The 26,372-nt window shown below is 44.1% G+C and overlaps 1 gene segment (V, D, J or C); it reads left to right on the forward strand.

The window, feature by feature from the left end:
• The window catches only part of LOC141148557 (Ig mu chain C region-like), a 70,924-nt gene extending 51,109 nt beyond the window's left edge, over positions 1-19,815 (forward strand). The window contains 3 exon segments of the C gene segment in view: positions 1,385-1,729; positions 5,676-5,978; positions 19,482-19,815. Of these exon segments, the coding sequence occupies positions 1,385-1,729; positions 5,676-5,978; positions 19,482-19,597 (764 nt within the window).
• Positions 19,816-26,372: the final 6,557 nt, after the last annotated feature.

Raw genomic sequence — 26,372 nt, forward strand, 5'->3', positions numbered from 1 at the left:
GATTTGGACCAGTGCACAAAGCAAGGTCCATAAAGACATGGATGAGCGAGGTTTGGGTGGAGGAACTTGACTGGCCTGCACAGAGTCCTGACCTCAACCCGATAGAACACCTTTGGGATGAATTAGAGCGGAGACTGTGAGCCAGGCCTCCTCGTCCAACATCAGTGCCTGACCTCACATATGCGCTTCTGGAAGAATGGTCAAACATTCCCATAGACACACTCCTAAGGCTCGGTTCACACTATTGCGAATTGGATGTGGGTCTCCCAGCATACATTTTGCATGTCAGGAGATTGTGACAGGCTCTCAATGGAGCGGCTCCAGAGCGAATTGCACAGCAGCCCTGTGTGTCTTCTGGTCTGTTTCAGGTCTGAATTCATCCAAAAATTTGGACCAAAATCAGACCTGAAACTGTGAACAGGGACAGAGCAGACCCCTGCCGTGAGCCGCTCCATACAGCAGTGTGAACCCAGCCTTAACCTTGTGGACAGCCTTCTCAGAAGAGATGAAGCCGTTATAGCTTCAAAGGGTGGGCCAACTCAATATTGAACTCTACGAAGTAATGCCCCGTACACACGGTCGGATTTTCCGACCGAAAATTTGTGATAGGACCTTGTTGTCGGAAATTCCGACCGTGTGTAGGCTCCATCACACATTTTCCATCGGATTTTCCGACACACAAAGTTTGAGAGCAGGATATAAAATTTTCCGACAACAAAATCCGTTGTCGGAATTTCCGATCGTGTGTACACAAATCCGACGCACAAAGTGCCACGCATGCTCAGAATAAATAAAGAGATTAAAGCTATTGGCCACTGCCCCGTTTATAGTCCCGACATAAGTGTTTTACGTCACCGCGTTCAGAATGATCGGATTTTCCGACATCTTTGTGTGACCGTGTGTATGCAAGACAAGTTTGAGCCAACATCCGTCGGAAAAAATCCTAGGACAAAGTCCGACCGTGTGTACGGGGCATTGGACTGGGATGACATTAAAGTTTATGTGCGTGTAAAGGTCGGCGTCCCAATACTTTTGGTAATATAGTGTATGTCCGGTTATGTTTCATTGCGATTTTTCAAAGGAGTCCGGTGCAGTTTTTGTTCACCAGCTCAGGTGCGAATTTGTTAAGTGACACTTGAAATCGCACCTGAACCGGACCTAAAATTGTACAGGACTCTTAAAAATGGCAATGCCCACACATATGTACCTGAAATAAATATGTGAACCGGCTCTATAGAGAAGGCTGCCAGGTCACATGTCATGAGAATTGTATTCGGTTCCAAACGCATCCAGTTCTCATATATGTGAACCAAGCCTGTCAGCCACTTCAAGCTAAATTCAGAAATACAAAACTGATCAAATGTTAACTTTTTATGTCTTGCAGATTCGTGTCCACAGTTGGATGACATCATAGTCCCATCCTTAGTACACGGAAGAGAAGCCAAGCTGCAGTGTGAGATCCGGAGGTATTTCCCCAACAATCTGGAGGTGAAGTGGTTACGGAGAGACGCAGATAGGCCGGATCTGTATGAATTGTCTTCTGATGATAAATATAAGATTCTAGAAATGGAAGTTACACAGGACCTTGATAGGAAATACTTCTGTACCGCAAGTCTCATTGTATCCATATCAGCCAAAACAGAGCAGGGGTCAGAGTTCATTTGCCGGGTGAAACACCCCAGTATGGATACCTATCTGGAAAAATGCACAGGAGAGCTAAACGTGGCAGGTAAATTTCATAACACCACCCACATAGCAGGTGTGGGGTAGACTAATTCTTATGATACAAAGGGGTTGATTTACTAAGAATTAAATAACGGCTAATAATATGTGGTACAATGCAGTAACAATTGTGCAAGTGCATTCACTAAGAATTTGGAGTTCAATACTGAATTCGGTATTTGTTTGATTTAGCAGTAATTAGCGCATTGAGCTGGCTGCCAGGAAGCGGGCCGGGAAGCCAGCCGTGTCCTTAACAACCAATGATTTATCAGCTGTCAGTGGGTTTCCCCGCTCACAGCTGATTGTAAAAAAATAAAGCCGACAATTAAAAAGTATGAAAAAAAAAAAAACGGCCAACATTGGACCCCCCCCCCCCCCGAACCATACCAGGCCACGTGCCCTCAACATGGGGAGTTGGGTGCTTTGGGACAGGGGGGGGCTCTTTGTTTTTTCTTTGTCTTTTTCGGGTGCGGCGGGCGGCGTGATTGACGATGGATTTACATCTGGGGACACTATGGGGTTTATTTACTAAGGGCAAATAGACTGTGCACTTTGCAAAATGCAGTTGCTCTCTGCAAGTGCCGTTGCTCCAGAGCTTAGTAAATGAGGTAAGCCTTCATTTTTTAAAGAGTACCCAATCACATGCAAGGAAAATTTTAAAAACTGCATTTTTGCTTGCAGTTGATTGGATGATGGAAGTCAGCAGAGCTTCTGCTCATTTACTAAACTCTGCTCTTGCGGAGGGCAACTGCACTTTGAAAAGTGCACAGTCTATTTGTCTTTAGTAAATTAACCCCTATGTTTCATTTATTTATTTTTTTAATAAAAGAATTGTCAAAAACTGTGTGTGTGTTTTTATTACCTTGTGACACTTTTTTTGGTGAATGGGTAGGGGTACGATGTACCTGACACTCATTCACATGGGGGGGGGGGGGGTGGGATCTGGGGGCACCCTTCTTAAAGGGGGAATTCAGGTTCCATTTAGCACCCTACCGCATACCCCCACAACCACTGGCCATGGTTGTGGGGATGAGTCCCTTGTCCCCATCAACATGGGGACAAGGTGCTTTGGAGTGAGAGGGGCAGAGCCCCCCTGCCGCAAAGCACCCACCCCCCCATGTTGAGGGCATGTGGCCTGGTATGGTTCAGGAGGGAGGGGGCGCTCATTCGTCCCCCCCTTTCCTGAACTGCCAGGCTGCATGCCCGGATAGGGATCTGGTATGGATTTTGGGGGGGGGGCCAAAACGTTTTATTCTTAAATATTGACGTGGCCTGGTATGGACTGGGGGGATCCCACGCTGTTTCTCTTTCATACTTTTTTTAGCTTCTTTTTTACAATCAGCTGTCAGCGGGGAAGCCCGCTGACAGCTGATGAATCATTGTTTGTTAAGGATGCAACGGCCGGCTTCTCGGTCTGCTGCTTAGCAACCAGCTATTTGTCAAAAAACAGCCTGAGGGTCCCACAACCCCCAGGCAGTTTTTTTGACGAATACCGCATGTGATACCGCCAGCTAAACCCTGGTGGTAATTATCACATGCTCCTTAACAGGGATGGGCCAGACACCCCCCTTTTCGGTTCGCAGTAGAACTCCCAAACAGGGGAAATGTTCTAACCCGAACAGCGAACCCGATTGAAGTCTATGGGAGCTGAACAGCAAAAAAATCAAAAGTGCCCATTTTGAAGGCTTATATGCAAGTGCATAAAAAGGGTATGGGGGTCTGGGTACTGCCCTGGTGGACATGTATCAATAAAACCTTTTTTTTTCTTTTTTAAACAATCGTTTTTTTCAGTGGCAGTGATTTTAATGATGCTTAAAGTGCAACAATGAAAATGAAAAAATCCCTTAAATATCATGCCTGGGGGGTCCCCTTAGTGTGTAAGTAGGAACAAAGATCTCTCTCCTCTAGTCAGCCACATTCCCCTCAACAGTTATGCCCTGTACACATGATCAGAATTTCCGTCAGAAAAAACATGGATGGTTTTTCTGACGGAATTTCGCTCAAGCTTGCCTTGCATACACACGGTCACACAAAAGTTCTCTGAACTTTCAACCATCAAGAACGTGGTGACGTACAACACTACGACGAGCCGAGAAAATACAGTTCAATGCTTCCAAGCATGCGTCTAATTGTTTCCGAGCATGCGTGATTTTTTACGCGTCCGAATTGCATACAGACGAACGCATTTTCGGATAGGAACTTTTTCCGACCGAAAAATAGAGAACCTGCTCTCAGTCTTTTGCTGGCTGGAATTCAGACACAAATAGTTGGATGGAGCATACACACGGTCGGAATATCCGACCAAAGGCTCCCATCACACTTTTTTTGACGGAAATTCCGCTCGTGTGTACGGGGCATTAGAACACATCTAAGGAAAACATTTAACCACTTGATCGCCCCCTAGTGTTAACCCCTTCCCTGTCAGTGACATTTATACAGTAATCAGTGGCTATTTTTTGCTCTGATTGCTGTATAAATTTCACTGGTCCCAAAAAGTGTCAAAAGTGTCCGATGTGTCCGTCGCAATGTTGCAGTCCCAATAAAAATCACAGATCACCGCCATTACTAGTTAAAAAAAAAATAAAATAAAAACACAATAAATCTATCCCTATTTTGTAGACGCTATAACTTTTGCGCAAACCTTTAAATATATGCTTATTACGATTTTTTTTACCAAAAGAATGTAGAAGAATATATATCGGCCTAAACTGAGGAAGACATTTGTTTTGTTTTTTTTTGGATGTTTATTATAGCAAAAAGTACAGAATATTGTGTTTTTTTTTTAAATTGTCGCTTTTTTTGTTCATAGCGCAAAAGAATAAAAAACGGCAGAGGTGATCAAATACCACCAAAGGAAAGCTCTATTTGTGGGGAAAAAAGGTCATAAATTTTGTTTGGGTACAGCGTCGCACGACTGCACAATTGTCAGTTAAAGCGACGCAGTGCCGTATTGCAAAAAATGGCCTGGTCAGGAAGGGGGTTAATTCTTCCGCAGGCTGAAGTGGTTAAGTGCACAAAATACTACATTTAAAAAAAAAAACATTTTACTGATCTTAACATAGCACACGTTTACTGATATTTATGTGCCTGTGTGTACAGGCCCATTGATAGCAACATGCTGCATTCAGATCATTTAAAAAATGCCTGAATGTCTAAAAAATGTTTTTGGCCCTCATGTGATAGATTCCTTAAAGTGTTTGTAACCCCCCCAAACAAAAACAGATACTGTTCCCTTACAGCATGCATAACAGCACAGTGCTTTTGCTGTATAATTTGGCCCCTTCTATCACCTAAAAAACCTGGCTGATCCTGCCTGGCTATACCCTCCCCTGTAAACTGATCACGGTTTATTATGGCTGCTGAGCCCTGACACCGTGGTCAGTTTACGTACCTCCGTCATCCATAGCACTTCTCTGTCCTCTCTCCCCTTCCCTTCCTGTCTGTCAGCTAGTCTGTGCCACTATGCTCCCCCCCCCACCTCTTCCTGCTGCTATCATAACTTTACTACAAACATCCTATCCCCTCTGTTAGCTATCATTATCTATCTCAGTGTCTGTGCTGCAAAAAAAAGCAGATTATACCTTCTATCAGAGCATCTACCAAGGCTCACTTGACTCCTGGGCTCTCTTCTCTCTCCTCCCCGGCTGACATCAGAAGCAGTACTCGGCCCCGCCCACTATAGCTGTCAACCGGGCAGAGGAGAGAGCCGAGGAGTCACATGAGCACCGGGAGACGTTCTGATAGAAGGTATAATCAGCTTCTTTTTATTTTTGCTGCACAGACACTGGGATAGAAAATGATAGCTAACAGAGGGGATGGACTGTTTGTTGTACAGTGGCTAAACAACCACTTTAATGCCTAAAATTGTATTTTTATATATAATTAGTGAGAATATCAATGTGCATTAGCAAGATAAATTATATGATCATTGATCTCAAAATTAAACCTTTTAGGAATCCCGGTTATACAGAGTAATGTACAGGATGATAACATTATTGTACTGGAAGTGGACAGACTTTACACGGAGGATCTTGTGTTGACCTGGGAGGAAGCTAGCAATGAACATGGGCCATACAAAACGATTAAAGACAAAAATATCACGACCACTACAACTGAGAACAGCGATGGCAGCTTCAAAATCCTCAGTAAATGTGACGTATCATATGTGTTGCTCGAGATAAAGGACAGATATTTTAAAGCTACCGTAGAACATAGCGCTCTGAAGTCTCCAGAAGAGATCATCTTTTACAACAAAGGTAATAGTGTGACATTTCTTATCTTGTTGCTTAACCTCCCTGGCTTTATGATTATGGCAGATTTTTGTGTCTCAAAGCAGTACATTGTTTTGCATGGAAATTTGGAGTTTTATATTGTAGGCCTCTAATTCTTAGAGCCCTTGCACACTGGGGTGGTTTGCAGGCACTATTGCGCTAATAATAGCGCCTGCAAACCGCCCCGAAAGTGCCGCTGCTTTCATTCCAGTGTGCAAGCCCCGAGGGCTTGCACACTGGAGCGATGCGCTGGCAGGACGGTAAAAAAAGTCCTGCCAGCAGCATCTTCGGAGCGGTGAAGGAGCGGTGTGTATACCGCTCCTGCCCATTGAAATCAATGGGACGGCGCGGCTATACCACCGGCAAAGCGCCTCTGCAGAGGTGCTTTGCGGTAGTATTTAACCCTTTCTCGGCCGCTAGCAGGGGGTAAAACCGCCCCGCTAGCGGCCGCATACCGACGGTAAAACGCCGCCCCCCGCCCCAGTGTGCAAGGGCTCTTAGGAATAATTTAAATCTGTCCAAACAATAGTCTAGTAGACATCTCAGGTATGATAAAGTTTGAAACACTAAATCATAAATTCTAATATAATAAATAACTATAAATAATTATAACAAATAATAATATAATAATAAAATGTATTCAATAAAGTAATCAAATCAAAAACACTGAAATTTGCTCAGTTGCAGAATTGTCGCTGTCGTTACTTTCAGTGTCTGATGACCAATTTCCCCACTAATTACTTTTTCTCAATCCTGCAAGTGATTCTAATTTACTATCGCTGGGAACGGAGCCCGGCACACAGTACATCGGGCGGAGGACACAGCGGGAGGACATCGCAGGATCCTGGGGACAAGGTAAGTAACAATCCAAAGTGTGGCTCGGGGTTACTGCTTTTGGTAATGAAAATTTGCCCCGAGTAACACTCGGGATTACCACCAGAGATGTTAATGACAAACATGACAATGTGTCAATATTGGAATAGATATTCTTATAGGGATTAATTATATGCAAAAACACTTAACCCCTTTATAACAAAAGTAAAACAAATCCTTATGTCTGAACGCAGCAACTTTGACATGTGTTAGTAAAATTTTACATATCATCACAATTAATTAGTGTATCCAGGTGAATTATACCTTGTTATTTCAGGAAATATTAGGCGTTTATTTGGTGGTAAATGGAAAAGAAAAACTGTCCCAAAATAGTAAAAAAAATATATATTTTTTAATTTAGCTGTATTACTTCTTGCCAATACCACGACCTTCCACCAAAGAACTACCCAATAAAAAATTCTCCTGCTGCTGGTGATCACAGAGCTACCAAATATGTGTATGTTATTTGTTGTTTGTACTCACAGTATGGCTCAGAAACAATAGTGCGCATTTTGCTTTTTAATTCTACCCAATGGTGTCGCTAGGGGGTGGCTTCTGGGGCTATAGCCCAGAATCTGGGGCCCATAGCCCCAAGTCTCTTGGGTGACCAGGGCAGTTGCTGGGCACAGGTGAGGCTGCATTCCAGGGCACTGGTAAGGCTGCATTATTGGGCACAGGTGAGGCTGAGATGTGGGCACAGGTAAAGCTGAATTCCTTGGCACTGGTGAGGCTGCATTCCTGGGTACAGGCGAGGCTGCATTCTTGGGCACTGGTGAGGCTGCATTGCTGGGCACTGGTGAGGCCGAATTGCTGGGCACTGGTGAGGCTGCATTGCTGGGCACTGGTGACGCTGCATAGATGGGCACAGCTGAGCCCTGCATTCTGTATGTAGTACACTTCTGAGCCCTGGGGCTCACTGGGGACCCCGATGTAATGAGGGGGGCTCTGGAGACCCTGATGTAAGTAGGGAGGCTCTGGTGGGACCCTGATGAAAGGGGGGCCTCTATGGGGACCCTGATGTAAGTGGGGGGGGGCTCTCTGGGGACTCTGATGTAAGGGAATAATATATATATATATATATATATATATATATATATATATATATATATATATATATATATATATACATACAGTGGGGACGGAAAGTATTCAGACCCCCTTAAATTTTTCACTCTTTGTTATATTGCAGCCATTTGCTAATCATTTCAGTTCATTTTTTTTCCTCATCAATGTACACACAGCACCCCATATTGACAGAAAAACACAGAATTGTTGACATTTTTGCAGATTTATTAAAAAAGAAAAACTGTAATATCACATGGTCCTAAGTATTCAGACCCTTTGCTCAGTATTTAGTAGAAGCACCCTTTTGATCTAATACAGCCATGAGTCTTTTTGGGAAAGATGCAACAAGTTTTTCACACCTGGATTTGGGGATCCTCTGCCATTCCTCCTTGCAGATCCTCTCCAGTTCTGTCAGGTTGGATGGTAAACGTTGGTGGACGGCCATTTTTAGGTCTCTCCAGAGATACTCAATTGGGTTTAAGTCAGGGCTCTGGCTGGGCCATTCAAGAACAGTCACGGAGTTGTTGTGAAGCCACTCCTTCGTTATATTTTAGCTGTGTGCTTAGGGTCATTGTCTTGTTGGAAGGTAAACCTTCGGCCCAGTCTGAGGTCCTGAGCACTCTGGAGAAGGTTTTCGTCCAGAATATCCCTGTACTTGGCCGCATTCATCTTTCCCTCGATTGCAACCAGTCGCCCTGTCCCTGCAGCTTAGAATTAAGGCCAAAAAGTTCTATCTTGGTCTCATCAGACCAGAGAATCTTATTTCTCACCATCTTGGAGTCCTTCGGATGTTTTTTAGCAAACTCCATGCGGGCTTTCATGTGTCTTGCACTGAGGAGAGGCTTCCGTCGGGCCACTCTGCTATAAAGCCCTGACTGGTGGAGGGCTGCAGTGATGGTTGACTTTCTACAACTTTCTCCCATCTCCCGACTGCATCTCTGGAGCTCAGCCACAGTGAACTTTGGGTTCTTGTTTACCTCTCTCACCAAGGCTCTTCTCCCCCGATAGTTCAGTTTGGCCGGACGGCCAGCTCTAGGAAGGGTTCTGGTCGTCCCAAATAACTTCCATTTAAAGAGGGAGTCCCGCGAAAAAAAAAAAATAAAAGTCAGCAGCTACAAATACTGCAGCTGCTGACTTTTAAAATAAGGACACTCACCTGTCCCAGGTCCAGCGATGTCAGCACCCGAGACCGAATCGTCCCTCGGTCGTCAGGTGCTGCCGCCGCCATTCTCTGTAAGGGAATCAGGAAGTGATTGGGGGGTATCTGCACCCCCCTCCCCCCTGAAAGGTGCCAAATGTGACAACGGAGGGGGGGAGGGTTCCGAAAAGCGGAGGTTCAATTTTTGTGTGAACCTCCGCTTTAAGGATTATGGAGGCCACTGTGCTCTTAGGAACCTTAAGTGCAGCAGAATTTTTTTTGTAACCTTGGCCAGATCTGTGCCTTGCCACAATTCTGTCTCTGAGCTCTTCAGGCAGGTCCTTTGACCTCATGATTCTCATTTGCTCTGACAAATGAGCTGTAAGGTCTTATATAGACAGGTGTGTGGCTTTCCTAATCAAGTCCAATCAGTATAATCAAACACAGCTGGACTCAAATGTAGGTGTAGAACCATCTCAAGGATGATCAGAAGAAATGGACAGCACCTGAGTTATATATATGAGTGTCAAAGCAAAGGGTCTGAATACTTAGGACCATGTGATATTTCAGTTTTTCTTTTTTAATAAATCTGCAAAAATGTCAACAATTCTCTGTTTTTCTGTCAATATGGGGTGCTGTGTGTACATTAATGAGGAAAAAATGAACTTGATTTTAGCAAATGGCTGCTAAATAACAAAGAGTGAAAAATTTAAGGGGGTCTGAATACTTTCCATCCACACTGTATATATATATATCTGCATGTTTTAATCCTACCTAAAATACACTGAACCTGATCTTTGCTCCTAAATTTTGACTCTGAGCATGACCTTTGACCCTAAGGTATCCTTGACACTGAGCTTGATCAAACACTGATCTAGCTATTTTATCTTTATTTTTTATTAATATTTTATACACACACTTTATTTTTATTTACAATTTTCTCATCTAGCAAGGAGAAAAAAAATACAATGTATCTTTTTCTCCATTCAAGAGGAGAAAAATACACAGGGGAGAGCTGTACAGTCCCTGTTCACTGTGATAACCAATCACAGGCTGGTACAGTGATCAGGTGATCAGGAACCAGTCTTTCTAGTTTCCGATGAGACCCAGAGCTGTCCATGACAGATTGTTTATTTTGCTGGGAGTGCGCTATGCAGCATTGTAGCGTATATACAGTGAGGACGGAAAGTATTCAGACCCCCTTAAATTTTTCACTCTTTGCTATATTGCAGCCATTTGCTAAAATCATTTAAGTTAATTTTTTTTCCTCATTAATGTACACACAGCACCCCATATTGACAGAAAAACACAGAATTGTTGACATTTTTGCATATTTATTAAAAAAGAAAAACTGAAATATCACATGGTCCTAAGTATTCAGACCCTTTGCTGTGACACTCATATATATAACTCAGGTGCTGTCCATTTCTTCTGATCATCCTTGAGATGGTTCTACACCTTCATTTGAGTCCAGCTGTGTTTGATTATACTGATTGGACTTGATTAGGAAAGCCGCACACCTGTCTATATAAGACCTTACAGCTCACAGTGCATGTCAGAGCAAATGAGAATCATGAGGTCAAAGGACCTGCCTGAAGAGCTCAGAGACAGAATTGTGGCAAGGCACAGATCTGGCCAAGGTTACAAAAAAAATTCTGCTGCACTTAAGGTTCCTAAGAGCACAGTGGCCTCCATAATCCTTAAATGGAAGACGTTTGGGATGACCAGAAGCCTTCCTAGAGCTGGCTGTCCGGCCAAACTGAGCTATCGGGAGAGAAGAGCCTTGGTGAGAGAGGTAAAGAAGAACCCAAAGATCACTGTGGCTGAGCTCCAGAGATGCAGTTGGGAGATGGGAGAAAGTTGTAGAAAGTCAACCATCACTGCAGCCCTCCACCAGTCGGCGCTTTATGGCAGAGTGGCTCGATGGAAACCTCTCCTCAGTGCAAGACACATGAAAGCCCGCATGGAGTTTGCTAAAAAACACCTGAAGGACTCCAAGATGATGAGATATGTTTCTTTGGTCTGATGAGACCAAGATAGAATGTTTTGGCTGTAATTCTAAGTGGTATGTGTGGAGAAAACCAGGCACTGCTCATCACTTGTCCAATACAGTCCCAACAGTGAAGCATGGTGGTGGCAGCATCATGCTGTGGGTGTGTTTTTCAGCTTCAGGGACAGGACGACTGGTTGCAAACGAGGGAAAGATGAATGTGGCCAAGTACAGGGATATTCTGGACGAAAACCTTCTCCAGAGTGCTCAGGACCTCAGACTGGGCTGAAGGTTTACCTTCCAACAAGACAATGACCCTAAGCACACAGCTAAAATAACGAAGGAGTGGCTTCACAACAACTCCGTGACTGTTCTTGAATGGCCCAGCCAGAGCCCTGACTTAAACCCAATTGAGCATCTCTGCAGAGACCTAAAAATGGCTGTCCACCAACGTTTACCATCCAACCTGACAGAACTGGAGAGGATCTGCAAGGAGGAATGGCAGAGGATCCCCAAATCCAGGTGTGAAAAACTTGTTGCATCTTTCCCAAAAAGACTCATGGCTGTATTAGATCAAAAGGGGCTTCTACTAAATACTGAGCAAAGGGTCTGAATACTTAGGACCATGTGATATTTCAGTTTTTCTTTTTTAATAAATCTGCAAAAATGTCAACAATTCTGTGTTTTTCTGTCAATACGGGGTGCTGTATGTACATTAATGAGCAAAAAAATGAACTGAAATGATTTTAGCAAATGGCTGCAATATAACAAAGAGTGAAAAAATGTAAGGGGGTCTGAATACTTTCTGTCCCCACTGTATGTGACCCCATGGATAAAGACCCTTGTACACTCAGTGGGATGGGGTTAAAAGGCTAGTGTAATTGTTATGTATTTAGTATATTCTCTTTACTTATATGGTCTAGATAAAAGAATAGCTTTTTATTTTTTTTATTTAGGTAAATACAATGTCACTGACATTCTAAATTTCAGGGTGTAGGTGGAGCTCTCAGTTCCTTTTCACTAATTATGCAGATTTTCATTTGATCTGCTTTGCTGGAAAAAGCCTGTAGTTTATAGAGCTCTAAAGCTCAAGCTGTGATTTATACACAAAAGAGCAGTGACTCCTCCTCTTCTGTTTGTGCTGCTCTGATAAAAAAGATTATTTCAGGCATTGTGACAAAAATAACACATTAACCTCCTTGACCCCTTACCACATGATCAGCTGCCAGCCAATGACAGCTGATCACGTGACGTAAACAGAAGCCGGTAAAAGGCTTTATTTTTCTCCTCCCGCTGTCAGCATGAGAAGGGGGAAAAAAAGACAATTACCAGCTTGTGTAAACAGGACATCGGTGCCGCACACGGAGAGCCACTGTTGCCTCATCAGTGCCCACCAGTGCTGCCAATCAGTGCCCATCAGTTTCTCGTCATCAGTGCCACCTATCAGTGCTGCCTGTCAGTGTCACCTACCAGTGCCCATCAGTGCCACCTACCAGTGCGCATCAGTACCACCTATCAGTGCCGCCTATCAGTGTCCATCAGTGCCACCTATCAGTGCAGCCTCATCAGTGCAACCTTATCAGTGCCCACCGGTGTCACTTCATCAGTGCCCATCAGTACCACCTATCAGAGTAGCCTCATCAGTGCACATCAATGAAGGAGAAAAATAACCTGTTTGCAAAGTTGTATAACAAACTATGAAAACTCTTTTTTGATTTTTTTTTTTTCAAAATTTTCAGTCTTTTTTTGTTTAGCAAAAAATAAAAACCCCAGTAGTAAATACCACCAAATGATAGCTCTATTGGTGTGAAAAAATGATAAAAATTTCCTATGGGTACAGTGTAAAATGACCGTGCAATTGTCATTCAAATTGCGACAGCGCTGAAAGCTAAAAATTGGCCTGGGTGGGAGGGGGATATAAGTGCCCAGTGAGCAAGTGGTTAAAAAGACATATAAGATTTACCCCAAACCACTTTAGTTTTCCTAGACCATTAGGCCCCTTTCACACTGGAGCGGTTTTCGGGTGGTATTGCGCTAAAAATACCGCCTGAAAACCGCCCCTAAACAGCCTCCGCTGTTTGTTCAGTGTGAAAGCCCGAGGGCTTTCACACTGAAGCAGTGCGCAGGCAGGGCGGTGAAAAAAGTCCTGCAAACCGCTTCTTTGGAGCGGTGAAGGAGCGGTGTATTCACCGCTCCTTCACCCCTCCTGCCCATTGAAATCAATGGGACAGCGAGGCTATACCGCGGCAATACCGCGGCTATAGCCACGCTATACGAGGGATTTTAACCCTTTTTCGGCCGCCAGCGGGGGTTAAAACCGCACCACTAGCGGCCGAATACCACTGCAAGAACGACGGTACAGCAGCGCTAAAAATAGCGCTGTTGTACCGCCAACGCCCCCACCGCCCCAGTGTGAAAGGCGCCATAGTGACACAGAAAAGAAGAAGAAAAACTCCACGGTCCACATAAAAAATTAGCTAACATTGTATCAATGCTAACATTATATCAAGTTGCACGCACTGTGTATTCATTCTTTCATTAACCACTTCAGCCCCGGAAGATTTGGCTGCTGAATGACCAGGCCATTTTTTGCGATTCAGCATTGCTTTGCTTTAACTGACAATAGCGCGGTCGTGCGACATTGCACCCAAACAAAATTTGATGTCCTTTTTTCCTCACAAATAGAGCTTTCTTTTGGTGGTTTTTGATCATCTCTGCGGTTTTTATTTTGTGCGCTAAAAACAAAAAAAGAGTGACAATTTTGAAAAAAAACACAATATTTTGTACTTTTTTCTATAATAAATATCCCCATTTTTTTTTTTTTAAAAGCAAATTTTTCCTCAGTTTAGGCCCATTTGTATTCTTCTACATATTTCTGGTAAAAATAATTGCAATAAGCGTATATTGATTGGTATACTGATGGTTTGCGCAAAAGTTATAGTGTCTACAAAATAGGGGATTGATTTATAGCATTTTTATTATTATTTTTTTTACTAGTAATGGCGGCGATCTGCGATTTTTATCGGGACTGCGACATTATGGCGGACACATCGGACACTTTTGAGACATTTTTGGGACCATTGGCAATTATACAGCGATCAGTGCTATAAAAATGCACTGGTTACTGTAAAAATGTTACTGTCAGTGAAGGGGTTAATACTAGGGGGCGATCAAGGGGTTAACTGTGTTCCCTGTGTGTTTCTAACTGTAGGGGGAGGGGACTGACCTAGAGAAGATGAGAGATCGTGGTTCCTAGCTATTAGGAACACACTCCTCACAGAACAGAACAGGGATTTATGTGTTTACACACACACGTCCTTGTTCTGCCTCTCGTGGCCGTGATCGCTCGTGGCTGGCAGTCATTGCGACCGTTGGCCACGAGTATCGGCACCCCCGCAGTGCAGCGGGCGCGTGCGCGTGCCTCCAGCTGCACGCGTGTGCCTGCTATCCCGCTTAAAGTGCTTCTAAGACCCTTTTCACACTGGGGAACCTTGCAGGCGCTACAGCGCTAAAAATAGCGCCTGCAAAGCACCCTGAAAGAGCCACTCCTCACACTCCAATGTGAAAGCCCCGAGTGCTTTCACAATGGAGTGGTGCGCTGGCAGGACGCTAAAAAAAGTCCTGCTAGCAGCATCTTTGGAGCGGTGAAGGAGCGGTGTGTATACACCGCTCCTGCCCATTGAAATCAATGGGGCAGCGTGGCTATACCGCCGACATAGCGCTGCAGCAGCGCTTTGCGGTGGTTTTAACCCTTTCTCGGCCGCTAGCGGGGGGTACGACGGTAGCGCAGTTTTACCGCCGTCGCCCGCACCGCCCCAGTGTGAAAGGGCTCTAAAGCTAAAACATTTTTTACCTGCATTAAGGTAAAAAAAATGTTTTGCCACTGTGCACCCCCCCCCCCCCATTATTTAAATTTTTACCTGAGTCCTATATCGATCCAGGGCTGTGCCTGTCTGACAGTCTTCTCTCCCCTCTTCCTTCTCTCACAGACTGGCTGACAGCAGCAGGTGCCATTGGTTCCTGTTGACGTTAGTCAAATCATGTGAGCAGAAAGCAGGAGGCGGGGCTGAGCCACACTATGTGTGTCTATAGACATACCACATGTCTGCCCCAATAGCAAGCACTTGCTATTGGTTGGCACTGAGAAGAGGAGAAGCCAAGTTTGTTAGCAGGGGATCCCAGAAGAGGAGATTCGGGGTCACTCTGTACAATACCATTGCACAGAGCAGGTGAATATAACATGTGTGATATTTTAATAAATATATGTCTTTAGAACCTCTTTAACCACTTGCCGGCCTGCTCATGTCGACATACGTCGGCAGAATGGCACTCCTGCGCAAACCGACGTACCTGTACGATGGTCCGCAAAAGCAGGGTCGCTTGCGCGCCACAGGAGCGTGCTCGCGGGTCCCGCAGGCCCGATGTCCGCCGGTGGCCAGCGATCGCAGCGAGGAGAGGCAGAACGGGGAACTGCCTATGTAAACAAGGCATTTCCCTGTTCTGCCTAGTGACATGACAGGAATCTACTGCTTCCAGTGATCGGGAACAGTGATCGATGTCATGTTTCAGTAAGCCCATCCCCCCTACAGTTAGAGCACGCTGAGGGAACACACTTAACCCCTTGATCGCCCCCTAGTGTTAACCCCTTTCCTGCCAGTGTCATTTTCACATTGATCAGTGCATTTTTTTTTAGCACTGATCAATTTAATAATGTCACTGGTCCCCAAAAAGTGTCATTTGGGGTCAGAATTGTCCGCCGCAATGTCGCAGTCCCGTTAAAAATCACAGATCGCCGCCTTTACCAGTAAAAACAATTAAAAAAAAGTCCCTAAATCGATCCTGTAGTTTGTAGACACAATATCTTTTGTGCAAATCAATCAATATACGCCTATTGCAATTTTTTTTTTTTACCAAAAATATGTAGAAAATATGTAGAAGAATATATATCGGCCTAAACTGATTTTTTCAAAATTGTCCTTCTTTTTTTGTTTACAGCACAAAGAATAAAAACCGCAGAGATGATCAAATACCACCAAAACAAAGCTTTATTTGTGGGAAAAAAGGATGTCAATTTTGTTTGGGTACAGAGTCGCACGACCGCATAATTATCAGTTAAAGAGACGCAGTGCCGAATCGCAAAAAATGCTCTGGCCATTAAGGGGGTAAAATCTTCCGGGGCTGAAGTAGTTAAAGTAGAACTAGTGCATTTTGGATAGAGTAAAGGAGTGTTATAACCCCTGTCAGATTTTTTTTATTCCATCTGTGTCCCATTGGGGAAATTTCCCTTTACTTCGTGTCTATCAATGGGGTACCAAATGCCTCCGGGTTGCCACATTGCATTGAATTTTACAGAAAGTTGAAGCCCTGCAGGTTGAAATGGAAAGACAATTTTTCATGTTAAAATAGAACTAAAAGCGAAACTTTTTTATTTTTCCTTTTTTGGACAATGTAAGACCCCTTTTCACACTGGGGCGGTTTGCAGGCGTTATTGCGCTAAAAATACCGCCTGCAAACCGCCCCTAAACAGCCTCCGCTGTTTGTTCAGTGTGAAAGCCCGAGGGCTTTCACACTGAAGCGGTGCGCTGACAGGACGGTGAAAAAAGTCCTGCAAACCGCTTCTTTGGAGCGGGGAAGGAGCGGTGTATTCACCGCTCCTTCCCCGCTCCTGCGCATCGAAATCAATGGGACAGCGCGGCTATACCACGGCAATACCGCGGCTATAGCCACGCTGTACGAGGGATTTTAACCCTTTTTAGGCCGCCAGCGGGGGGTAAAACCGCACCGCTAGCGGCCGAATACAGCTGCAAGAACGACGGTGCAGCAGCGCTAACAATAGCGCTGTTGTACCACCGACGCCCCCACCGCCCCAGTGTGAAAGGGGCCTAAGGGATGGTTATAGCCCCTGTCTGTTTTTAGCCATCCTCACTGGGGAGATTTCCCTTCACTTCCTGTCCCAGAGCCAAAACAGGAGGTGAGAAGAAATCCCACCATAGTGAGGGAAGCCCTAGAATGACTGTCCCCATTGGACGATTTCCCTTCTATTTCTGCTCTGGTGACTACCCAAAACTTGGGATTTTCTTTCCCTTTCAGTAATAAAGGTAAACAGAACAAGTAGAGAGGGGGGAATCTCCATAACGGGGACACAGACAGCAAATAAAAGCCTGACAGGTGTTCTAATCCTTCTCCACTCTATCCAAATGTTACCTTTCATTTTACTTTAATATCTATTAAACTGGGATCTGGACGGGGCTGATCACACTGCTTTAGATTTGCACAGGTAGTTACAAGCTCAACTGATTTTTGGCATAATCAACGTGTATTTTATTGAACTTATCAAACAGATTTAACAAAATGCATTCAATTGTATATTTACCGAACGAATAGGAGTAAGTAAAAGAAGTTTACATACACTTTAAAGCCTAAACCTAATACCCTCGTGCCCTGTATCCTCCCCCCTCCCACTCTTTAATTGGATATAGATGGGAATGACATCTGGGAGTTATACCTGACACTTTACAATAAGTACAACATTAAATATTACTATACAGAAAGCTTATATTTAAATAAGTATATTTATATAAGTCAAAGCGGGAAATAATAAATAGACTTTCAGGCATTTGTGTATCTAGAGGCAAATTTGAAGATCTTCAGTTATCTGCATAACAACTAAAATGGCTTCTGTAGCTGAGGTAAAAACTTTATGTTGTTCAATAAGAAACTTTATTAACAAAGGTAAGACTTTCCTGTGAGGAACTGGACTGCAATTACAACAGGCAACCACCAGGTGTCCTCAAAATTACAATCCTATTCTGTAATAGACAGCACACGCCCCGCCTGGTATAAATATATAACACTACTATATAATCTATGAATTACTGTACTATATACAGTGGAACCTCGGTAACGCGGTTAAAGAGCGTTTCGCGAAACGAGCACTGTATGTCTAAAAATCCTAACTCGGTTTGCGAATGTTGTCTCGCAAAACGAGCAGGATTCAGGCCAAAAGCGGTGTGCAGTACCGCTTTTGGCCTGAGGTGGGGGCGCCGGAGCCGAACAGCGCCGATCATCGGTGTTCGGAAAGGCCCGAGGACACTTCAGCTGACCTCGGCAAACCTCGGAAAGGCTCGTGAACGGAGTCTTTCCAAGGTTTGCCGAGGTCAGCTGAAGTGTGCTCGGGCCTTTTGGTCCGTTTCTGAGACTCTCTGGCACCCCCCGCCTCTGGCCGCATGCGGTATTGCATCCCATTGAACTCAATGCGGAACAAATTATTTTTGTTTCCATTGACTTATATGGGAAAACTCACTTTGATATTCAAGTACTTTGGATTACGAGCATTCTCCTGGAAAGGACTATGCTCGTAATCCAAGGTTCCACTGTAATATATAATCTACTATATACTTTAGCAATTCCTTGTTTAACCACCTCCCACCCGGCCGCTGCACATATACAGCCAGCTGGGCGCTTCCACCTTCTGAATGGACATTTAGGAACGTCCCTCAGAAGGAGTGGGATCGCACGCGCATGCCCGCGCATCGGCGTGATCCCGACTGTCTTATATATGCCTGTAAAGGGGCGCATGTTTCTCATGTTTACAATAGTCCGAGAGCAAAATGACATTTCTAAAGGAAAAAAAAGTCATTTCAAACTACTCGCGGCTATAATGAATTGTCGGGTCTCTGCAATACACGTAACAGTCATTGAAAAAAAACGGCATGGGATTCCCCCACAGTCAATTACCAGGCCCTTTGGGTCTGGTATGAATATTAAGGGGACCCCTGAACCAACATTTTAAAAAAAATTGCGTGGTGTCAGAGGGGGGCGGGGTCACCCATTTACGTAAACTTTAACGGTGTTCGCGTGTTCAAACAAATTTTTGGCCTGTTTGCATGTTCTGCTGCGAACCGAACCGGGGGGTGTTTCGGCTCATCCCTAATAGACAGCACAAGGGGAGAGCCATGAAAAAAGGGGACTGAAGCTTCCCTTTAAAGGAGAAGTATGGCCAAAGGTTTTTTTTTTTTTACATTTTCAGCCGACAGCGGGCTAAAGTCCACTGTGAGCTGATGTCACTCATATGGTCGGTATCCACCCAGAAGTCTGGACCGACCCTTGGCTCAACCTCTCCAAGAGCCCGAGCCAGCCACTCCCGCCCCCTTCACAGCCCAACGCTCCAGTGAGCGCTGGAGGGGCAAAGCAGAGAGCCAGAGACTGACAATCACGGCTCTCTGCTCAGAGCGGAGGGGAGAACTGAGCGATCAGTGGTATTTGGTTGTTCCGGTCTCACTGCTGAGCCGGCGGTAGACAGATGTAGCATCGGACTGATGCTGCATCCACCCAGGTGAGTATGATTGTTTGTTTTTATGTAAGTCCATACTCTTTTAATTCATATTTACTAATCCTATAAATGTTGTTTTTCTCCAAACAGGTGCTTTTGAGAGGTTGTTAAAAAAAGAAAAATTATCGCTGGAGCGAGTACCAAAGACAATTACAAAGTCCAACAATGATCTGAAATCAATGGACAGCAGTGTAAACCCAGTGTGATAAAACCATTGTGCATGGATACAGAATTGAAATTCACCGGTATTCAGAACCAATATAAGTCATGGTAGCACAAGAATAGGGACCGTTTGTCGCCTTGACCTTCAGTCTGATAATGGGGTCTTCAGCTATCTTTTCAATTTAAATCTCCACATTCCCACCCATATAATAGGAAAAAGGGATTTTAAAGTGGCACTTAGTCCGTAGGGTTCAATATTGAGTTGGCCCACCCTTTGCAACTATAACAGCTTCAACTCCTCTGGGAAGGCCGTCCACAAGGTTTAGGAGTGTGTCTATGGGAATGTTTGACCATTCTTCCAGAAGTGCATTTGTATGGTCAGGCACTGATGTTGGACGAGAAGGCCTGGCTCGCTGTCTTCGCTCTAATTCATCCCAAAGGTGTTCTGTCGGGTTGAGGTCAGGATTCTGTGCAGGCCAGTCAAGTTCCCTCACCCCAAACTCGCTCATCCATGTCTTTATGGACCTTGCTTTGTGCACTGGTGAGCAGTCATGTTGGAACAGGAAGGGGACATCCCCAAACTGTTCCCACAAAGCTGGGAGCATGAAATTGTCCAAAATGTCTTGGTATGCCGACACCTTAAGAGTTCCCTTCACTGGAACTAAGGGGCCAAGCCCAACCCCTGAAAAACAACCCCCCACCATAATCCCCCCTCTACTAAATGATTTGGACCAGTGTACAAAACAAGGTCCATAAAGACATGGATGAGCGAGTTTGGGGTGGAGGAACTTGACTGGCCTGCACAGAGTCCTCAACCCGATTGAACACCTTTGGGATGAACTAGAGCGGAGACTGCGAGCCAGGCCTTCTCGTCCTACATCAGTGCCTGACCTCACAAATGTGCTTCTGGAAGAATGGTCAAACATTCCCATAGACACACTACTAAACCTTGTGGACAGCCTTACCAGAAGAGTTGAAGCTGTTATAGCTGCAAAGGGTGGGCCAACTCAATATTGAACCCTACGGACTAAGACTGGGATGCCATTAAAGTTCATGTGCGTGTCCCAATACTTTTGGCAATATAGTGTATATAATCCTTTATGTAACAATATAAAAATAATGTCCCGTGCTGTAAATCTAATGTCAGTCACATCATCTAGGAATTTAAATCAGTAACGTGTAACTCGCTGACTTCATTACCAGCAGCACCAATATTGCTGCCCAGTTGCACTCCTGTCTGTAAATGACAGTTTCCTGGCTGCTGCAATAATGAAAACAAACTGGATGGGGATACTGGGTGACATAATTGACCAAATATAATCTTTAGGCTCCATGCACACTGCATGGAGCTCATAAATGGCCGTTTTTTGGGAGTTTGGGCGTTTTTTTTTTAACAGCCCATAAACTCCCCTCTATGTTATCCTATGTGTCCATGCACACATGGATGTTTTTGGACGTCTATCAGCAGTGGAGTTTATGGGCTGCTTTCTGAACGCCCTAAAATCGCATTCAGGAGTCATTTTTATGACCACAAAAAAACACGGATAAACGTTGATATATGCTAAAAAACGTGGTTCACCAGCGTTAAACGTTTTTGATCCACTGAAAAAAAAAAAAATGTTTTCACAAAAAAAAAAAAACACTATTGCAAAAAACGTTAAACGTTGAAATACTCACTGCAAAGCTCCTGGCGTTTTTATAACATTATTTTAACGTCCAGTGTGCATGGAGCCGTACCATATTTAGTCAATGACGTTACCTGGAATCCCCCTCCTGCTTTGTTTCCAATCATGACAAAACCCGCCAGTAACTGTCATTTTTGCAGCAGGGTTTTTTTATGTCACATTTGCAGGAGTTCATTGTAGTGGTCACAACATTACTTACAAGGTTAAGGCATCCCTCAAGCATGGTATTTTAAGGATTAGTGAATTTTTAATGGTGCCTTTTAAGCTGCATTAACCACTTGACCTCTGGCAAGATTTACCCCCCTTCATGACCAGGCCAATTTTTGCGATACGGCACTGCGTCGCTTTAACTGACAATTGCGCGGTCGTGCGACGTTGTACCTAAACAAAATTTATGTCCTTTTTTTTCCCCCACAAATAGAACTTTTTTTAGGTGGTATTTGATAACCTCTGTGGTTTTTAATTTTTGCGCTATAAACAAAAAAAGAGCAACAATTTTGAAAAGAAAACAACAATATTTTTTACTTTCTGCTATAAAACAAATACAGCAAAAAAAAAAAAAAAAAAAATCAAATGTATTCGTTAATTTAGGACCAGCATGTATTCCACTACATATTTTTGGTAAAAAAAATTCCAATAACCGTATATTGATTGGTTTGGGCAAAAGTTATAGCGTCTACAAACTATGGGATATTTTTATTTTGTTTTTCTATTTATTTTTTCACTAGTAATGGCGGCAATCAGTGACTTATAGCGGGGTTTGCGATGTTGCCGTGGACAGTCGGGAGACTAACTGACACTTTTTGGGGACCAGTGACACTAATACAGTGATCAGTGTTAAAAGTATGCACTGTCACTGTACTAATGACACTGGCTGGGAAGGGGTTAAACATCAGGGAAGATCTAAGGATTAAAATGTGTGCCTGACCAGTGCTTGTACTAGGGGAAGGCTAGTGCTACTGTGGGTGCTTGTACTAGGAGAAGGCATGGATCGGTGCCCCTGATTAGCAGAGACACACAGCACTCCTGTACTGACAGAACGGCGATCTGTCTTGTTTACATAGACATCAAGTCCACCGTACCCGCTGATCAGCTCCTGCTGTGTCTAATCACAATGGGAGCGGGCCTCCGGCGGTACGTGTGCGCAACACAGACAGCGGTGCAGGATCACGTACAGGTGCTGCAGAGCCACCTTGCCGCCGTATATATACAGTATACGGTTGGCACGTGGTTAAATTATTCCTATTTCAAAATGACAAGGTTTACCTCCCATAGAGGGGTTTGCCACTATGTTCGGGGATTGGGGATTTCCCGCTGGGTTTGGTGAATGTCCAGCAAACTGAACTTTGCTAAGTCCACTTATCACTTCTGTCATTCAACCTGGACTTGTAACATCTAGTGGAGTGAAATAATGATTGCAGGGGAAAGCTTCTCTGAGTGGTTTTGGGCTCGATCACTTGTGTGTTGATTATGAAAGTAACGTGCCCCTGGAATTTTTAGGCGTAGAAAAAGTATCAAGAGATCTTGTCAAATGCCCTTGAAAGTGATGATTTTTTTTTAACCGCTTGCTGACCGACGCACATAGATATACGTCGGCAGAATGGCACAGGCAGGCAAATGGGCGTACCTGTACGTCCCTTTACAGGGTCCCGGGAACTCGATGTTCGCCAGCGGCCCGCGATTGCGGTGTGGAGAGGCAGAACGGGGGAGATGTAAACAAGGCATTTCCCCATTCTGCCTTGTAACACGACAGAGATCACTGCTCCGTGTCATTGGGAGCAGTGATCGCTGTCATGTGAGTTGAAGCCCATCCCCCCCACAGTTAGAATAACTTCCTAGGACACACTTAACCCCTTGATCGCCCCCTAGTGGTTAACCCCTTTCCTGCCAGAGTCATTTACAATTTACACAGTAATCAGTGGATTTTTATAGCATTGATCGCTGTATAAATGACAATGGTCCCAAAATAGTGTCCGGTGTGTCCGCCATAATGTCGCAGTCATAAAAAAAATCGCAGATCGCCGCCATTACTAATAAAAAAAATAATAATAATAATAAAAATGCCATAAAACTATCCTCTAGTTTGCAGATGCTATAAATTCTGTGCAAGCCAATCAATATATGCTTATTGCGATTTTTTTTTTTTTACCAAAAATTTGTAGAAGAATATATATCGGCCTAAACTGAGGAAATTTTTTTTTTTTAATTGGGATATTTATTATAGCAAAAAGTAATATTGCTCTTTTTTCAAAATTGTCGCTCTTTTTTTATTTATAGCTCAAAAAATAAAAACCGCAGAGGTGATCAAATACCACCAAAAGAAAGCTCTATTTGTGGGAAAAAAAGGACGTCAATTTTGTTTGGGTGCAACATCGCACGACCGCGCAATTGTCAGTTAAAGCGACGCAGTGCAATATCGGAAAAAGTGCTCTGGTCAGGAAGGGGGTAAAATATTCCGGGGCTGAAGTGGTTAAAGTGGGAAGTGCTTGAAGAAGATGAGATGTAGAGGAAATGATCTGATTTGAGGAATGGTTAGGTTGTGGTGTGATAGCCCACATTTTTGTCATTTCTCTGCAAGATGGATTCATATACTTTGATCTCTTTGACACTTGGCTTAGCTTGGCCCAGCTCACGATGGTCATGGAAAGATTGTCACAGTCACCTGCTGGCATTGAAACTTGCTGGCATGGTCATTTGGTGGCACATTACATTACTTGATGGCAGGATCACTTACTGACATAGAAACGTAGAAGGGTGACAGCAGAAAAGAGACCAAGTGCATACCTCCCAACTTTTTGAGATGGGAACCAGGGACACCTATTGGCACAAATATGTAGGTATAGGACACACCCCCTGCCACGCCCCCTTAAAGGATAATTATACAACAAAAATGATTAGTTAAACCCACCAATGCTTCTTTTTTTTTTTTTTTACAGCACTATTCCTTTATATTGGCTTTTGAATGTTACAAATGCACCGATTTAGAAATCGGATGAAAGGTGCATTTTATATACAACTATACAGATCAGACCAAAATGAGGGACAAATGAGAAGGACAGAGGGACAGAGGGACATTTTTATCCAAATCAGGGACAGTTTTAAAATTCATACATGTTTTTGCTTTTTTGTTTTGTTTTTGCTTTTTTTACTATATTGTCTGAGTATAGATCTATGTTTTGTCTCATGCATGTTTGAAGCCATTTACTGTTGTCTGACTCACTACCTCTGCTGGAAGTCTATTCCAAGCATCAACTATTCTTTCAGTAAAATAATACTTTCTAACATTTTTTGGGGGGTTTTGATCTTCCCTCCTGCTAGTTTGAAATCATATCCCCATATTCTTGATCTTGGTTTCATATTGAAAATACTGCCCTTCTGAACTTAATTGACAGTCTTCATGTGTTTAAAGGTTTCACTCATATCTTACCTTTCCCTTCTCCTCCAGACTGCACATATTAACCACTTGCCTACCGGGCACTTTCACCCCCTTCCTGCCCAGGCCAATTTTCAGCTTTCAGCGCTGTCACACTTTGAATGATAATTGCGCAGTCATGCAACACTGTACCCAAATGAAATTGTTATAATTTTCTTCACACAAATAGAGCTTTTCTTTTGGTGGTATTTAATCAGTGCTGTTTTTTTTTATTTTTTACAAAATAAAAAAGACGGAAAATTTAGAAAAAAAAAAGAAGTTTTTCTTAGTTTCTGTTTGTAAATAAGTAATTTTTCTCCTTTACTGATGTGCGCTGATAGGCTGCACTGATGAGGCGGCACTTATGGGCACTGATTAGGTGGCACTGATGAGGAGGCACTAATATGCCGCACTGATGGGCGGCACTGATAGCCAGCACTGACTGGCACACTAATGGGCACTGATTGGTGGCACTTGTGGGCACTGATTGCTGGCACTCGTGGCGCTATACAAGTCATTAGGTGGCCTGCTCAGATACGCCTGAAAAATGGACAGGGGGATCTGAGCGGGTCTATCGTGTGAAAGGGGCCATAGTTTCTGTTATAAAATGTTATAAATAAGTAATTTTTCTCTGTCACTGATGTGCGCTGATGAGGCTGCACTGATGGGCACTGATAGATGGCACTAACATGCAGCACTGATAGGCAGACTGATGGGCACTGATAGGTGCCATGGATAGCCAGCACTGATGGGCACTGATGGGTGGCACTATTGGGTGGCACTGATGGGAACCAAGGATAGGCAGTACTGATGGGCACTGACTGGCACTATTGATGGGCACTGATTGGCATCAATGCTGGGCACTGTTGGGGCTGCACTGATAATCAGGGCACTGATTATCTGTGCAGATCTCCCCTGTGAGGAAATGCCGCTGATCAGCTCTTTTCTCCTCACACACTGTCAGCGTGAGGAGAGGAATATCGATAAGCGGCATTTCCTTGTTTACATGTGCTGTGATTGGACACAGCTGATCACATGGGTACAGAGCCTTGTGTCATCAGCTCTTTACCGGGATCCTAGGGACAGAACACACCAGCCGGGACCCCATGCAGAGAGGGAGAGCGCGTCTCCGCTGAGTGAATGAAGAGGCTCAGGTAAGTAAAACTGGGGGGGGGGGGGGCTGGTCACTGCCAGAAGTTTTTTTACCTTAATGCATAGGATGCATTAAGGTGAAAAAACACGTAGGTTTACAACCCCTTTAACATCCAGGGCAATCAAGGGGTTAAATATGTACCTAACTATGTGTAATGTGTGTACAGTGTGCTGCTTTTACTGAGATATCTCTCAGTTTCTCATCTCTGCTTTGCAGGGATGAGAAACTGACAGATCATTCCCTCTGTGGAGAGCTCTGGGCTGTGATTGTACACAGCTGATCAGCAGGCCCTGGCCATGAATTATTGGTTGGGACTTGCTGACAGGCTCCTGCTGGGTACAATCACAGTGGGTGCCTGGTGGGGGGTGCGCATGCATGTGCCCTAAACCCGGCAGTAGGCAGCGACATACCAGTATGTCACTGTCATGATCACTTAGTCCTCATTCCAGCACCTGGGTGTCGGCTGTTGCTTTTCCCCGTCTGTGTTCACCTGGAAGATGATTGATCTGATCAGTAACCTGATATAAGCAAACCGAACACTCCATCACTTGCTTGTGATAGAGACCGAG

Source organism: Aquarana catesbeiana, linkage group LG06 (assembly GCF_042186555.1).
Source record: "Aquarana catesbeiana isolate 2022-GZ linkage group LG06, ASM4218655v1, whole genome shotgun sequence".
NCBI classification, from domain to species: domain Eukaryota; kingdom Metazoa; phylum Chordata; class Amphibia; order Anura; family Ranidae; genus Aquarana; species Aquarana catesbeiana.